Here is an 18771-nt window from a genome sequence, read left to right as displayed (position 1 = left end):
TGAATATTACGCAATGTTGACCGACAGAAATAAACACATGTCATTCACGGATATGATCGAAAAGTTTGAAAAGCGTTTCGGATATAAAGAGTTACCAGAAACCGCTCAGGTCAAATTTCAGATTGCCCGTCAACAGGCAGACGAAAGTCTGGAAGACTGAGCTGACAGGGTTCTATCCCTTGCTACAAAGGCATTCAGGGACCTACCTAGGGAACACATGTACCAGCAGGCGGTCCTCAGGTTGTGTCAGGGTGTGTCTGACAAGGAGGCGGGGACTGCAGCCTCAAATGTCCGTCCAAAAAGTATTGAGGAGGCCATTGATAAAATGAAATGGTTCCAACACAACCAACAGGCTATCTATGGTAGGGGTCCTAAAAGGGAAGTGATACAGGCAAACCTTAATAGGGGGTACTCGTATGAACCGGAAGTCATGACCCCCACTGTTTCAGCTACCACTTTTCCATCCAAGAGGGAATCAGAGACCCCTGGGAAGGTAGACATAGAGAGGGTGGAAGACAAGATTGATAAGATGCAGTCAGAATTACTGTCTGAAATTAAAAAGATTGTAATTCAAGCCCCTGCTCCTAGCCAACCAGCTCTGAGAAATCAATCTCCAGCGAGGATGGAATGTTACAGCTGTGGTTCCCAAAACCATTTTAAGCGGGATTGCCCCAAATTTCGGAGGTCCCCTTCCCGCAGTCCATCCCCCGGGTCCCGGGCGAATTGCTTTCATTGTGACCGCCCTGGGCATATGAAGAGGGACTGTCCCATGAGGAATAGGGAAAAAGCTGTGACCTTCGCAGACTAGGTTAGAGCTGCCTCAAAGGAGGCTTTAAACATGAACGGAGCTGCTCGAGAGGCCAGAGCCAGTTCCCAATAGATACAGGTCTCACTAAGGGCGAAACCACCGAGAGTGGGGTAAGGGAAGTAGTAGAGAACCCCACAGACAAGGGGGTGTTCCAGTCATGGATGTAACATCCAGATACAACACTGTTGATAGTGGGACTGAACCTTTATCTGACGTGGGGTTACCGGAACCAATGCTTCTTACATGTAAGCCCCCCCAAAGCCTAAAGAAACATCACAGGGGAGGGAGATGATTTTGAAAGTAGTAGGGAGGAAGGAAGTCTAGGGGGTAATGTGGGATCTGACTCAACCTCAACAGAGAGTGAGGGAGCGGGCATTGCCCCTCGTCAGGCGGATCGCCACTTGTCAAAGACTTTGGCCTTTATCTTAAGACATGGGCCCAGAAATACAATAATGAGGTCCAATCGGGAGGGTACCTTTTTGTTGATGAAATCTTGAGTTGTCAACCTGGTCTAAAGGGGTACTCGGTTGAAGATATTTGTAGGGTGGTAAGATTGGACGACAATAAAAGGTTTGGGTTGTCAACCGATGATAAAACAGGTCGACTAAAGATTAAGGCAGATCATGGTCACTCCATTCCCATACATGATTCTGACCTGGTATTGATTAAGCAGGGTGAGGTAACAAGAGCATACCACTGCACCAGTATGTTGGGATGGGACGGGATAGTTGGCATGGGAATAAATAGGATGGGCCGGGTTCACATTCATTTCAGTACCCAGGTCCCAGATAGTCTAAAGTCGCATTGGGAAATAATCATTCAAGTCGATATAAAGGAGGCTCAGCAGGACGGTTACAAGTTTTTCCGGTCCCCCAGTGGACTTATTTTGTTTTCAGGGAATGAGGAGGGTATTATTCCAGCAAAGTACATTTCATATGCCCAGCATTTGGATTCAGGGGAATACATGAATTTGGACCCCCCTGTCAGTCTTCGTTATAACAAGGAATCAGTTGAAGCTAAAAAGTCAGATTTGATTTGTGAAATAGGTTCTTCGTGTGATAGTGTGAGCGAGGTCAGGTGTGTCCGTGAGGATACACCACAGGTTTCAGAGCAGGTCAAGGGGTCATATGATTTCGGTGCACATGAGCCAGAGTCTACTCGAAGTGAAGACCCAGGGAAACATTTCTTTGACAACTCGTGCAAGTCGATTGAATGGGGAAAAGTTGGTCCAAATACTGAAAAGTCGGGAAATTGGTCAGACTCGACAGGGGACGGGATTCCCGAGATTGAAGATGACCCTCCCCTCGGGTATAGTGAAGCAACTAGGGAACCTGGTGACAAGATCTCGGGTAGTGAACTAGATAACACTCTTGTGACAGGCATGCAATACAGTGAAGGTGATCCTGAGAATGTAGAGGGCGTTGTTACAGTCTGTCGACTTCGTTCTGGTTCAGTTTAAGGGTACCTGTGAAGGTTCAAGGGCAGAGTTTGTTTGCAGTTGTAGACACTGCTGCAGAGGTGACACTTATTTCAGAGGAAGTGTACAAGTCCCTGAAGGCTGTCCCACCCGTTCTTAAGGAGGTCATAATGCACACGGCGGGTAGGGGTATGCAAATGAATGGATTCATTGTGGGACCCACTGAAATTCAGTTGGGTGCACGAGTGATGGAAGCAAATATCTATGTAGCTCCCATCTCAGATGACATGCTTTTGGGCTTTGATCTGTTGAGAGAAAAGGGAGTGGCATTGGATATGTTAGAAGGGCATTTGAAAATTGGAGATGAAGTTATCCCCATGACATCTGGCGCGGTGGGACAAGTCCCTCGTGAAGCTAATGTAGTCTTGGATAGGACGGTCACTGTTCCCCCGAATTCAGTTATGAGGGTATCATGTAATCTCAGTGAGGAGTTGTCAGGGTATGTGGTTGTGGCCTGTACCAATGATGAACTGTTAGTCCCCCAGAACTTTACAGGCCCCGGGGCGTAGCCCTATTATTTGTTTGATGAATGTTTCGGATAAGCACGTGACGATCCCAGAGAATGAGATGATAGCCCGGCCGGTTGAAGTTGAAATACTACCGGGCAAGGAGATTGAGTTGGCCCAAGGGAATGACCCCTGGGTCAAAAGCAGTTAGCTTCTCTATTGTCGGACTTTGGCGATGTTTTTGCGGCCAATGAATTTGACTTGGGCAACTTCTCCCTCATTGAACACCACATTGATACAGGGGACCACCCACCCATTAAGCAGCGAATGAGGCGAACGCCTGCGGGGTTTGCCCAAGAGGAGGAAGCCCACTTGAAGCGAATGCTCGAGGCGGGGGTGATCCAACCTTCATTAAAAAGTACGGGTTGTTTGAATTCGCCAGGATGGCGTTTGGTTTGTGCAACAGTCCGGCCACGTACGCAAGAGTTGTGAATCTGGTCCTACGGGGGCTCACGTGGGACATAGTCTTGGCGTTCTTAGATGATATCTTGGTATTAGGCCAAACTCTAGAGGTCCACTTCACCAATCTGAGGGCGGTGTTGCAAAGATTCAGGGAATATGGGCTCAAACTCAAACCGAAAAAGTGTGAGTTGTTACAACAGAAAGTGGAGTTTCTAGGGAGGGTAGTAGGAGAAGGTGGTATGGAGATAGGCCCAGGCTATATTGAAGATGTTAAAAATTGGCCTATCCCTAACAATAGTAAAGATATTGAGAGGTTCTTGGGCTTTGCCAATTACCATCGATCCTTTATTCAGGCATATTCAAAAATAGCTGTCCCCCTCCAAGAGGTCACAGGTAAAAGACCATTCAGGTGGGAAACTGAACAGCAAGAGTCCTTCGAAAAATTGAAAATGGCCTTGACCTCAGCCCCGTACTCGCCCTACCGAATCCCACGGATCCCTTTATCTTGGACTGTGATGCCTCCGATAAAAGTTTGGGAGCTGAGCTGATACAGGTCCAGGAAGGGAAAGAGAGGGTTGTGGCGTATTCAAGTTTAACACTGGCCCCAGAGCAGCAACGTTACTGTGTAACCCGCAAGGAACTATTGGCTATTGTGAGGTTCACCCGCCAGTTTCGTCATTATTTGGCGGGTCGTCCATTCGTAGTGAGGACTGATCATTCGAGTCTCACATGGCTCCTTAGGTTCAAGAACGCAGAGGGGCAATTGGCTAGGTGGATGGATGAACTTAGCCAGTACAATATGACAGTCCAACACAGGCAGGGTGTTAAACATGGGAACGGTGATGGACTTTCCAGAATCCCCACAGAACTACCATGCCCGGGGTTCTCTACGGAGGTAGAATTGTCCGATCTCCCATGTAAAGGTTGTAAATACTGTGCAAAGGCCCATAGGCATTGGTCTGGGTTTGCGGAGGATGTAGATTATGTTGTGCCCCTCGCTTCCAAGGTAACACCCAAACCGGAAGTCAGGAGGGTTCAGGGCCAGGCCAGTAGCCGAGGTCAAGATTTGGATGAAGTTCATGTTTCAAGGGTAATGATACTTGTGGCAGACGGGAATGTGATTGTTTCTCCAGATACAGGGGAGATGTCCATTCAGGTCGTTCAGGATGAATATGGTGTTGGTTTAGGGAAATATGCAGTAGATGAGATTTGTGAGAGTCAGGGTAAGGACCCTGAATTAAAGTGGTTGGTAAAAGGGCTGAAGGGTGAGGGTGACCCGCCGCAAGGAGAAATTTTCCGTAGTAGTCCACATGCAAAGTTTTATTGGGTGAATAGGTCTAGATTCACGATGACAGACCGGGGAGAGGTGATTCTTATTCCTACGAAAGGGGAAAACCCTCGTTTAGTTGTTCCAACGGAATGGAGGAATGAGATTCTGGAGTTGTGTCATGACGTTCCGTCCGCGGTCCACCAAGGTGCCGAGCGGACTAGGGAAGAATAAAACAGAGTTACTATTGGCACGGGCTTGGGGCAGATGTTGAGAGATATGTAGCAAGTTGTAAACATTGTAGCCAGAACAAGAAGGCTACTAGGTCTGCTAGGTGTCCCCAAACCCTTTACCATTCTGGTTATCCGATGGAGAGAGTCCATCTGGATTTTATCGGACCCCTCCCCAGGACGGAGAGAGGGAATGAGAATGTGCTCATGATGGTAGACCAATTTAGCAAATGGGTTGAGTGTGTCCCCCTTCCGTCCCAGACTGCCGAAGTGACTGCAAGGGCAGCGGTCAATGAGTTTTTCTGTCGCTTTAGGTACCCGTTTGAAACCCCATATCGTCCTTGTGCTAATGGGCAGGTGGAGCGGTTCAATCGAACCCTAATGGCCGCAGTTAGGTGCTTTGTGGGAACCACCCAAAAGGCATGGGACGAGAACATTGCCCAATTGGCGGGAGCAATTAGGGCATCAGTTAATAGAACAACAGGGTTTACGGCTAATAAGCTTATGCTAGGGAGGGAAGTTAACACCCCAGCCGAGTTAATGTTTAGACCCCCAGGGATGGGAGCCCGCCAGACTTGGATGGGTATGTGGCAGAATTAGTCGAGGCTATGCAGGCAGCTCATGAAGTTGCCAGACAAAACATAAAGACTAGCCAACTTGGGAGTAAGAGGGATTATGACTTGCGGGTAAATCTACGCCAGTACAACGTGGGGGATCTGGTGTACCAATTAGATACCGCCACAACCCCAGGGAAATGCAAGAAACTCTGTCCTGTATGGAAGGGCCCCGGGATTGTGTTGCAGAAGGTTTCCGCCTACTTGTACAGGTGAAAATGAAAAAAATGTTGGTAACAGCCAATCACGATAGGTTAAAGATCTGTAAAGATCGGGTACTCCCTCCTTGGTTGGTTAAGGAAAAGAAGAGACTGGAACAGGGGAACGAATGGGTAGAAAAGGATACCTTAGATAACCCAGAACAAACTCCTAAACAGACCCGGGATGACAATCCACCCACACCAGATCTTTTACAAGATTCAGGCGTAGGGAAGGGTGAGGAGGGCTCTGAAATAAGTAGGCCCACTCACAACATAGAGGGAACACAGTCAGGGGTAGAAGATTTTGAACCTGGCCTTGCAAGCTCTCAGGAAGAATTGTACTGCATCTGCAGGGGTCCAGATATAGGGGATTTTATGGTTGGGTGCGATGGATGCATAGAATGGCTCCATGGGAGGTGTGTGGGTATTTCATCGCAAGAGGCTGAAGAACTAGGGGAATACCTATGCCAAACTTGCAAAGAGGCCAAGGAAACAAAGGGTGCGACCTCAACTCCCATTAAACTCCGTAGGAGCGTACGTAACCGGCGTCCTACAAAAGAGTGAGGTGTTAGTTGATGAGAAAAAAAGGGGAGGGGAGGTTGGGTAAGGGAACGAACTTGCTCACTCATTTGAAGTGATGAGTAAGGTTGGATACACCTGTATTTTTCAGAACTTCAAGCAGGATGAGCAGTGCAAGCGACGAAGGGAGTTCTAAGAGAAACAATGATTGGAAGTTTGGGAGGGAGCAGGCTGAGAAAAAGAAAGACAAAGATGCAGGGCACAGAGGGACAGGGTCCAGAAGACCAGCCTTAACAAAGAGACTCTCCAGGAGAGACCTTGACCGTTCAGGTAGGAGGGAGAGGACCTTTAGAGAACAGTCCCAAAGCCCCCAAGAGACCAGCCGGGGAAGGAAAAGGGGCAAGGCTCCTGAAAGATGGTTCGAGGCACGTTTGGCCAGGACCTCGCCCCGTAGCGAGTGGACAGACACTCAAAGTGATTTGGAGAGAGACAGATCACCCCCAAGAAGGGTCGTGATGAAATCCGTTTGTATCCCCAAGGGTACAGAGGGAACGGCCAGACAGGCAGAATCAAGGCCCAAGTCCCCTGTCCAGCGTTGGGTAACAGTTGATCATGACCCTACACGGACAGTGGGACCTGCAGGTGGTACCTCCAAAGCAGGCTCTAACTCCAGCAAGCAAAGGGCCAAGGGTCCAGAGAAAAGGGCAAAAGAGAACTGGAAACGGGCTGAGCGAAGGCGAAGGGCATTTCTTAGAGAAATGCAAGAAAATGGACTAAGCCAGAGGTCTCAGAAAAACAGTAGGGAAACCAGACGGACCCTGTGGCAGTCTTGTGGAAATGGTAGGCCTTCAATTCCACGTCCAGCGCTGTCCCGTAGAGACAAACCATCTAGCCCAGTTGCATTCCAGTCTCCTAAGGACGAGGAGGATGGGTTTATATTGTGTCCTGTAGATAGTTGTAATGTTAGGGGCATCAATATAGAACCACACATCAGGGGAGAACATCTTGTGGAAATTTTCCAGGAACCGTCGGGAGGGCTCAGATCTAACCTTTTGGTTAAAGCTCGGTTTGAGGCCCTCCAGACCCAGTCAAAAATGATTTTGGGAAGAGTTGACATTTTGGGTTTAGCTGCCTGGGTCAATCGACTGATGAAAAACTGGTTCAGGATTGTTGAGCAAGTGGAGATGGGACCAATGAGGGAAGTATGTGCTGCTGGTGGATGGTCTTTACCATCTCAATTTACTCTGGTCCCCGTTAATTCTCAAGGGGTATTAATTCACTGGAGGGTACAGATCTTAATTATGTCCTGGATTGGAGAGAGGAGAGGTCAGGAACTTCGTGAGATGTACCCTGTGGACCCTCTCTTGTCACAGAATAGAATTGGTCCAGTGAAGAGCCACAGGCAAGCTTCTGCTAGCTGGGGAGCATCCCCAAGGTTAGAAACCGTAATGTCAAGGCCCAGGCCTATTACTGTTGACGCCCACTTCCACCTGGATAGGGCTTGGGCTAAAACCAATCTTCCGGGTAGGCCAAATCTTAGACAGTACATGGAGATGAGGCTGCCAAGTAGCCAACAATATGACGTTGATGTAAGAGAAGGGGTCATCAATTTCTGCGACCCCTTAACTTGGCCATCAGACAAGGAGCTCGAGGTACAAGACCAGAGCTGGGTGGTTGCTATGGGGGTGCACCCGAAGAAGGCACGGGAATTGGAAGATGAGAGAGCCTACAGACTTGAAACCCTACTCAAGGCTGGGAAATTACGAGTCCTTGGAGAGGTTGGTCTAGACTTCTCGATGGGAGCCCCTCGGCCTCAGATCCAGATTAGCACCCTAAGATGGGTCCTAGGAATAGCATCACCGGGAGGAGTTCCTGTGGTACTCCATGTGAGAGGGGGTAAGGATGATGTCCATAGTGCCCAGGCCCACATTCAGTGTATGAGGCAGTGTAGGGCTAGTCTAAAAAGCGGTCACCCTATCCACCTACATTGTTTCGATGGAGGCTGGGAGCAAGCAAAACTAATGGTTGGAATATTTCCCAGAGGTTCACTTTGGATTCACAGGATCGGTGAAAGCCTTCAGTGAGGAGCAGAAGTTGGCGGTAGCCAGGATACCCCGGGACCGCCTCCTTCTGGAATCGGATGCCCCTTACTTCAGGCCCGCTTGGGTTCCACAGGCCGGGTATGGTCATCCCAGGTTACCTGGCGGAGGTGGCAAAAGGTATAGCTTCGATCAGACAGGGAGCGACTGTGGATGGAGTCCTTCAAGAGGGTGGGATGAATACCCTTAGGTTTTATGGCCTAAGGGTGTAGAGAGGGAAGGACTATAATAATAGACAGTGTGTACAAATTGTAAATACGTAAATTGTTAATACAGACATTTCACAGTATTATTGTTTGATGTGTGCCAGGAAGGCTTGTCATTGTCCTTTTAGTTCAGTGCTGGGTATTTTTGAAATATGGGATTCAGACTTAATCAGATGGGTGGGGGTGGTTTTTAATTTTCAAGACAGATGTGAGAGAATGTAAATCCTAGAACTGGCACCAGCACCGCCCTGAGCATTGAAATTTGTTGGGGCCCAGCCAAACAGGATGGCGGTATGTCACCTCTTGATCTTGGTTGGGGCCCTTCAAACAAAACAGGGGGGAGTGTAGTGCTGGTTCCCGGTTTAACCTGGCTCTAATCCGGATGTCCAGAAATACCGGCACATGCGCAGTCTCCCAATGTCGACAACCTAAAGAAAAAAGACAGCCTTGTAAGTGCAAATAATAAATCGTTCTATCTAGGAGAATCCTTAGATCGGAACAGCCATCGTTGATAGCCACACTCGGAAAACAGTAGCACATTCTATCAATAGCAATAACAAGCATATTATAGTTCTAAAAGTATTGATATAATGAAAGACTAATCATAAACATCTATAGTTAAAAAAGAGACACAAGATTACAAGGGACCAATAAAAAGTCATGTCGACGAAAAACGAACAACAATATGGCCCGACGACGAAACTACAAACATTTCTACAGAACTTTACACAGAAAACTGAAGACTGAGTAACACAAACCCCAACAAAAACCGAAAGGTTAACAAATCCTGATTTACTGGTGACACGCAAGTGAATATTATGTGATAAAACGCATCTGATTATGTCATAATAGGGAAAAAGAGAACAGGAGTGTAGCTTCGACAGTTGGGACAATTCTGTAGACATCTGTAAAACAGATTTTACCATAACGGTCTATGAAATTAATATATTATTATAAAGAATTTCATGCTTTACCTGTCCATTATATATGGCGCTATCTTGTAGTGTTGAATCCATCTTTGATAAATGTTCATAAGTGTTTGACAGATGTTTGCAATATAAATTAATTTCCACATCCACAGGTACATCAAAATTAACTCGTACTCTTTTAAGTAAATCCTCTGGAAAAAATAAAAAAATAAATAATGCTCAAAATAGGATGTGGCTATATTTTGCCAAAAAAATTATTTAACAGCATAACTTACAATATGTGGTTATATCAATCAAGCAAGTAAAGAAAATTAGATATCCAAAAAATAATATATAACACAATATGGATATAAGACCAGACCTGGGATAATTAAAAATGTAATTGTAATTAGCTGTAATTAATTACAAATTTGAAAGTAATTCAATGTAATGTGTAATTGAGCATATTTTCAATTACATGTAATTGAAAGCAATTAATTAAATTGCCTTTTTGCCATGTAATTATGAATTACATTTCAATTACTCTCAATTATATTAAGATATTTGCTGGGAAATTTAAAAAAAAAACATTTTGGGCTTTTCTGATGCAATCACACATCATACAGTTGGTACTTTAATTTCTTTTTAATACTTTATAAACATTTTAAAGTGTTGAAGAAAAATAGCATTCCTTAATAATAATACTTCATTAATTATTATAACAAGTAATATAATCCTTATTTGTACTTATTTCATTAATTTTTTTTCACATGCATAAAAAATCTAAAAATTATAAACAATAACAATTTATTGACCTGGGGCCTGTTTATCGAAGCTCTCTTAGGATTAGGACGTGTCCTTTGACCAACTTAGGACACATCTTAGTCCTAAGTGGGTTTATCAAACATGTCGCAAGTTAGGAAAATCCTAGGAATTGTCCTAACTTTAGGATACCAATTTAGGTGTCTTAAGATGGTCTTAGGATGGTCCTAACTTTAGGATATATTTAGGACGGTCAATTTATAAACAAACATGGCCGCCGCATATATACGTTTAAGAAGAAGAGCAAATAATATTCGTAGGAATAGACTTCTTAGGGACTATGATAATCCGCTGGACTATCTTGATGACATTGACATTATACGCATGTATAGATTATCACGTCCATTGATACTAGACCTATGTAGAATGTTTGAAAATGATTTGAAACGGCCTACAATGAGATCACGAGCATTTCCAGTATCATTGCAGATTATGGTGGCGATTTTATGCAACTGGAAGCTTTCAACTCGTAAATGCAGATGTTCACAATATATCAAAGTCAAGCGTCTCAAACATTTCCCGGGATGTAACCCAATGTTTAGTAAGAGTTTGCCAACAGTATGTCGTAATGCCTACAGACCCAGAAGAGTTGCAAAGTGTTATGCAAGGGATCTATAATGTAGCGAATTTCCCTAATGTTGTAGGAGCAATAGACGGCACACATATTAGAATTAGAGCGCCGTCGGTAGATGAACATATTTATGTGAACAGGAAGAATTATCACTCCGTTAACGTTCAAGGTGTATGTGATTCGGATATGAAGTTCATGAATATAGTTGCCAAGTGGCCAGGTGCAACCCATGATGCGTTCATCTGGGCTAATTCTAACATTAGTGAAATGTTCGAAAACCGAACAATAGGACACGGGTGGCTGTTAGGTGACAGTGGATATCCACTGAGGCCTTGGCTTCTCACACCTGTTCTTAATCCAGGGACAAGACAACAACAAGGATACAACGAAGCACATATGCAGACAAGACGCATTGTGGAGAGAAGCTTTGGTTTGCTGAAATCGCGTTTCCGGTGCATAGACACAAGTGGTGGCACACTATTGTATACCCCTAAGAGATGTTGTGACATTGTCATCGCTATTGTTGTATTGCACAACATTTGTATAATACATAGACTTCCATTACCTGCAGACAATTTTGAAGACCGTGGACGTCTTGGCAGACAACACTACAATGGTAATTTGAACGACGGAGCTGCTGTGCGTCAGAGACTGATTAATGGCAGATTTTGATGCAAAATAAATTTTTTTTTTCTAAAAAAACTAGTTTCCATTTCTCATTGTAAAAAAGGGGGATGTTGTAAGCATTCCCATATTCATGTGCATGTTCCAAGTCAGAAAACTTGTAATTAAGTGCATATACATTTTGTCTTTTTCTTTTGGTCTTTCCAATTCAGTATTGTGTAGAGATATTTTCTGCAAACACATTTGATGTCAAGAAAAAGTGGGTAAACAGAACATGAATATAATATTTATTCATATATAGATATAAGAAGATGTGGTATGAGTGCCAATGAGACAACTCTCCATCCAAGTCAAAATTTATAAAAGTAAACCATTAAAGGTCACAGTACGGTCTTCAACACGGAGCCTTGGCTCACACCGAACAGTAAGCTATAAAGGGCCCCAAAAAATTACTAGTATTTGTGCTTTTTTGTTTACTAAATACATGTGTGAAATTGAAACGTTGGTTTACAAAAGGGATTTACCAAAAGCTAAAATGAAATAACTAACTAAATACATAAGTATGACATTAGCGTGATGTATTTATATGCAAAATATTTTTACAACACACAGTTTTAGCTTGATGGATTGTCTTTTTCTACACTGGTTGATGGTGTATCTGCTACATGTACACCCATTTGTGTCATGCTAATGTTGAGCTTTGCCATATATAGTTGATGCTTTTGTTGTTCAGTCACTAGCCTTTGTTGGTCGATTTCTAGTCTAAGCTGTTCAATGTGTAATCTCTGTTTTTCAACATGGAGACGTTCCTTTTCAACCTTCAACCTTTCACTTTCTATTTCTATCAACTTACAGTCCTCTGGTGATGGTTCACTAAATTTCCCCTTTGAAGATTTGGAAGATGAAGCACCAGAAGAAAACGAATTGCCACAAAAGTTTTCTCTTGTACACCTTGATTCACTAATTGAACAGTAGGACATGTCTGAAAATAATCAACAAAACGTCAAAAAAATGAATAATACCATGCATAGTTCCTGTATTTGTAAGGTCGACATGCAGAAGGTCACTGTTAAAAAAAGGGGTTGGTGGTTGTCAAGATCAATCGGTGTGTTTGATTAACCGAAACACTGAAAAAAAAACATACATTTGTCATATACAACAACCAAAATAAAACAAGAACAAGGTAAATAGGAACTTGCAGTCTCTTTAAGACATATAATCAGAACTAATTTAAACAAACACCTACATAGGATTGATAGATTGATGAATGTTTCATTTACACCTCTTTAACGCCAAATCGAATCAACACAAATAACGCACTGTGGTTTAATTATTGATTGACTGCTGTTTTTTTACGTCCAGTGGCAAATATTTCATGAACGATCAGGACGACTGGTAAAAAGAATCGTGAAATGTTTGTTATTGAATTATTATACATAAGCGAGTATGAAAATTAGTATTTTATATGTGTCTTCATGCAATAAACAGACATAATATGTAATATATACTACACAAAAGTATGTAAGGTTTATTTACTTTCATAACTTATTCACTGGTAAAAAATAAGCTTACCATTTTCATTTGAAGAGTCAGAATCTCTTGTCTGGGTAGGTTCTTCGACGGGGGCTCCGTCCATTTCTATGCCAGGACATGTGTCAATACCTCCTTCTATTCCGTCTATGGGGGTGTTGCCTATAATTCCGACAACTTTATCTTGCAAGGGAGTCAGCTCTTCAGGAGGCGGTCCACCGCCAGTTTTCCTGGATTCTCTGCGTATTCGGACAGCCTGCTTTTTAGCATTACTCGTGTACGTGCTCCATTTCTTTCTAATTTCATCTACGGTTCTTTTGTGGTCGGTGTTGGTTGCATTTACTTTACTGCAGATGGAATCCCAAGCCTTCTTCTTAGCACCATAGGTTGAAACATTCGAAAGCTTACTAAAAAGCAAAGTCTTATTCTTTTCAACTTCGTCCAGGAGAGTCTGTAGTTCAGCATCTGTGAAGTTCGGATTTCGTCTCTTGCTCATTTTCACACGTATTTTTTTAACAGTTATAAAAAAGTTGAAGTACTCCGTATTTATATGAAAGATGCACGAGATTTGCCTTTGAACTTTTAAAAGAATGAAACCGTGACACTTCGAATTCAACTCACTCAAAACATATAATGATTTTTACCGATTATATATCTAGTAGTTAGTTTGTTAAAATTTTATATAAAACGTATTTATTATTTTTGTCTTATGTTTTGTTTTATACAGTTTAAATGTACAATTATTATATAAAAAATATTTATTACCTTTTATTTAAAACTAATATTTAGTTTCTAATTAACCATATTTAAAAATTATAATTATTGGTTGAATTTGATATCATATTTTATTTAAAAAAATTTTAATTTGTTATTTTCTTTTACGCCAATACTTAGGACATCGGTTAGGACATCCTAGCTAAGATAATCCTAAGATAGCTTCGATGTGCATGCTGAGACGTGTCGTAAGTCGGTCCTAACTTTATCCTAACTTTTGTCCTAAGACATTCTTAGGACGAATCTTAGGACAGTTTCGATAAACAGGCCCATGATTGACATATAATTTTTAAATATGTTGTTCTTACAATTAACAATAATCTTAGCCTTAGGATATTTCCTTTCACATTACTAATTTTACAAAAATGTCCCTTGATTAAAATTGCCAAATGCAATTTTTCTCTTAAACCATCATATTTATATGTTATAATCTGTTCAGATGGTTATTATTTAAACACATTCTACAAAATTTTAAATATAGAAGTCAAAACATATGATAAAAGAATCCTATATACTTGACAATTTTGACTTGCCAAAAGACAAGTTTGGAAATTTAATAAAGGCAAAAAGCTATCATTGCTCTGATGTAATAAATGGAAGCTTGACTCACATGAGATGAATAAGAAAACCGTTTTTAAAAAATCTAAATAAACATTTTTAGCATGTTTAGTAGAAACTTAAAATTTTAAGAAAAAGTTTTTTAAGAATAAAAAATGTATTCATTTGTATCAATATATATATAAAACTATTTACAAAAATGTTTTTTTCCATAAAAAAAGAAATGCAATCAAATAATCAGCATTAAAAATCTAATGATGATTAAATGTAACAATGATGTTTGAAATTTGAACTTGTACAAATGTTTTCACTGTTTAAAGTTTCATTCTAGCGTGTTTTCATTTTTATGATTTTATCTTATGTAATATAGCTCTTACATTTCTTTGGACAAAAGTAATTGAAAAGTAATTAATTACATTGGCAATGTAATTGTAATGTAATTAATTAATTTGACAATCAATGTAATTGTTATGTAATTAATTACATTTAAAAATCAATGTAATTGAAATGTAATTTATTACTTTGGCATGTAATTGACCCCAGGTCTGTATAAGAGAGCACTAAAATAGCACCCGTAATTGTAAATGCAGATCGAACGGAGCCGCAACCTGTGATGCACTATGCTATGCTATGAAAATATTGGATATCTTCTAATATCTAAACTAGAGCTGTCTGGTGTAGATATTAATAAACTTACAGCTTCAGTTTTATTTTTTATGCATCACAAATTTACACTAAAGCAGTAAGACGAGAGAATTAAAAAAAATATCAACTTTTAAAATCATATTATTCTCAAGCTGAGTAATCAGAAGAGATATATTCTAGGCTAAAATATCATTGTGGTCAACCACATTACGAATGTATCCGTAAAACAAAGGGATGAATTCAAGTTTACAATTTGGATTCCTTGGTTCAATAACAAACACCTAACATGGAAATCAAAATAGAAAACGCTAGCTCTGGAATATGCTCGAGATTGCATAGTCTACAGTGAATGCGAAACCAAATTTATTTGTATAACATTTATAATCCACAGTTAAACAGCATTCAAGGAAGTTAGTCCAAACCTAAATTATATTTTAGATGGATTCATGAAGTTACATATGTCAAAATTAAAAATTGAATTTTGGATGACTAACTATATTTTGGTATATAGCTTTTACATGTATTAAGTTAGAGAAGTAACCATATCATGTGGTATAATATGCCTTTTTCTTTCGGGTAAAGATTTACATCTGTGGCGTACAAAATTTTAATCCTGGTATCTATGATAAGTTTATTAGTGACATGTTTACAAAAAATTTTAATACGCAAAGTTAGTGGAATAAAGTGAAGTGGTCTGAAAGTAAACATGTACTTAGCATATCTACAAATAGTCAATTAATCGTTGCATATATTGTTATAAATTTTTTTAAAACAATATCATAAGTGTCATAGCTCATTATTATAATTATTTTACATTAAATAAATTGTGCCTTCTTAAATTTATGGAACGCCCTGACTGCCTTATGTTGATGATCGTCATTATATGCAGTGGGCACAGCATTATATGCAGTGGTCACAACATTATATGCAGTAGTTACATCATTATATGCAGTGGTCACACAGCATCATATGCAGTGGTTACACAATTGTATGCAGTTGTGACAACATTATATGTAGTGGTTACAACATTATATGCAGTCGTGCCAACATTATATGCAGTTGTCGGAACATTATTTTCAGTGGTTACAACATTATATGCAGTGGTCACGACATTATATGCAGTCGTGATAACATTATATGCAGTCGTGATAACATTATATGCAGTCGTGACAACCCTATATGCAGTGGTTACAACATTATATGCAGTCGTGATAACATCATATGCAGTTGTCACAATAACTTGTTTTGTTGATGAAGGTAATGATCAGTGAGAGTGATGATGATAATTGATGATAGTGATGGTGGTGGTTCAAATTTGGTAAGCTTCGGAAGTTTTATCGGAAATTACCAAATCTGGTCATAATTGATAATGCCCCGTAAACAAAACGAAACAGTTATTGAAGTCATGTAATTTAGGCAATTCGATAGTAATCTTTATCAGCGAAAAAGTAACACCTCAGTCCTGCTACTGTCTGCAAATTGGAAACACATTATTTTATCCATTTAGGGGTAGGCCATTTCGAGGAAATGATGAAACTAAGAGTTGAATGCATTGAATATAGTTCTATTCGTCTTAAGATATACGCACGGCCTAATGTATTTAAAAATAATGAATAATAATAATGAAAAATTGAATGGAATTTGTATACTCTATGCCTCGAGTTCATTTCTTATTCAACAACCAAAAGCTATATGCCACTTCAGTCGATATTCAGTGCCATGTCTAATATATGTAAGACTCAGATCGACGTCCAACGGGAACCTATAATAGAGGTCCGTTCCTCAAATCAAGGCCTAATATATAAACTCTCTATATATAATCGACGTCCAATATGGTGTCATGTCGACTGTACACCAAAACTATTACTCGGAGTTTCCTCTTTTCGATGTCTAATATGATTTAATCATTTGTTCCCACTTTGATCTTTGTTTTTATTTTCTCTGAAGTGATCGTTTTGTTTTCATATAATGCTGTCCACATGTACTAATAGTTTCTATTTTAAATATTTTATAAACATATCATAATGACTTATGCAAAGGAACAACAAAGGGATGAAACACCCTGTCACAAAGAATGAAATATAACAAAATAAAAAAAAAAACAAAAAAAACGAACATGAATAAATGACAAGCAGTCAACCATCGACAGCAGATTCTACGCTTGAACAGTAATATTTTGCAACACATGGAACACGTTGATCCTTTTAATCTACGTACTATGTCTAATTCCTTTCATATTCAAATGAATAATGGAGATGTGGATATGCGCCAATGAGACAACAAACAAACGACAAAGATAACCGTACAACACTGGAGTCATACATTCGGCAAAAATAGACAGCTATCTATACAATTTACCCCGAATGTATTCTACGACAGTTATAATGTCTATTTCTGAACATTTAACCCCAAATAAACATCTTCAGATTACCTGGGACTGCAATTTTAATATATAATGACCCAGTATTTCTCAAGAAGAACCAAATATCTATCAGATGTTAACTATGTATTGTATTTTGGAAACAAATTAGTTTATGATGGTCAACGATGTCATTCGAAATAAAATATTACTAAAACATATAAGATTTGCAATATTATTTTTAAAGGGAATGGAACAGCAATTTTAAGTGCAAAATAACTATTCTATGAACAAAAATCTTTTTTAAGTATATAGTTCGGACTATGTAATACATAAAAATCCAATAAGTTTCGACAATTTTCCAATTTTTACCCCGTGAGTGAAACATATACAGGGAAAGAAGCACCACGTCTTTAGCAGAAACAATCAGGATCTACCATCAAAAGTAAAATTCAGATATGAAATTTTACAACTTCTGAAGAGGATCCTAACATGGGATATGGAAAACATTTTGTTAGCTATAAATAACTGAAGTCCCCAGACTATAGCAACGAGACAAGCTTGTATATGAGAAGAATAAGAACGCCATTAACAACAACGAGAAGAATTCACAGTAAACAATAGTTCTCCATTAAGAGACATATTAACTAGTGGCGAATTTTTGTTGTTGTAGAGTATAATACAGTATATAATTAAACGCTAGCCTAGCGCCTGTGTGTTGAGGTGACCAAATTTTTGTGCGGACCTTCATTATTATCAAAGAAGTGCGCAGTAACAAATATTATTCCTCTCATCTGATCATCTGATGCTTTCATCTGGACCTTAACACAAAATTATATCAGAATCTTTCATGCGTAAAATATAGGTGAAAGTGACCAACTTTTTTCCTTTGTAATTATCAAAGATGCGCGTACTGAAAAGATACCATTCCTCTCTGACTTGTAGTTGCTTAGATTCTTTATCTTAATGCAAAACTTAACAAGAATTAAATATGTGTAAAATGTAGGTCGAGGTGACCCTTTTTTCATGGACATTCGTTACTATCAAAGATGTACGCGTTAATAGTAAAGCATTCCTATTTTTTGACTCGCAGATTTTTCGATCTAGACCTAAACGCAAAACTTAACCGTGACAGACGGACGGACAAACGGAGTAAACGCTATATCCGCTCCCAACTCCGTTTGTCGAAGGGATGAAAAAGATGATAACTAGGAATTTAAATATCAAAATGGGTCTGGAAAAGGGTGAATTCCTACTAAAAGTATATATTTTGATATGAACATCAACTATAACCAAAAAAAAAAAAAAAATGTATATCTGAAGTTGTAAAATATGATCGATGCTTTCATATATGATCATATATCTCTTAGGTTAATGCTGCTGCTCAAATTTAAAAGACAAACTGCTTTGCGTGCTAAAAAGCTTGCCAAAGTTGGATACAATTGATTTTGAGTTATGACAAACACCTACTGTACAATAAAATGCTTTAAACTGCATCTTTCATGTCTGTTAGATACTAAATTATGAAAAAATGCATAATTCTGAAAATCAAAGCCAAATAATGGCTCTATCATGACATCTATAAACGAGATATGGGGTTAGGTCTTATAGACAGCGGACTATTTTAATAAAAATGTATTTATGCAATTTAA

At 39.9% G+C, this 18771-nt stretch overlaps 1 protein-coding gene across 1 annotated transcript; it reads left to right on the top strand.

Annotated features, from left to right (window-relative positions):
- The first annotated feature begins 10824 nt into the window (after nucleotides 1-10824).
- LOC127704372 (putative nuclease HARBI1) lies at nucleotides 10825-11301 on the top strand. The gene has a single exon (XM_052208406.1). It carries the CDS (start codon nucleotides 10825-10827, stop codon nucleotides 11299-11301), a length of 477 nt encoding a protein of 158 aa, XP_052064366.1.
- The last annotated feature ends 7470 nt before the right edge of the window (nucleotides 11302-18771 follow it).

This window comes from Mytilus californianus, unplaced genomic scaffold (genome assembly GCF_021869535.1).
Source record: "Mytilus californianus isolate M0D057914Y unplaced genomic scaffold, xbMytCali1.0.p SCAF_6, whole genome shotgun sequence".
Lineage (NCBI taxonomy): Eukaryota > Metazoa > Mollusca > Bivalvia > Mytilida > Mytilidae > Mytilus > Mytilus californianus.
The sequence above is the reverse complement of the archived record's forward strand: the minus strand, read 5'-3'. Positions and strand labels throughout refer to the sequence as shown.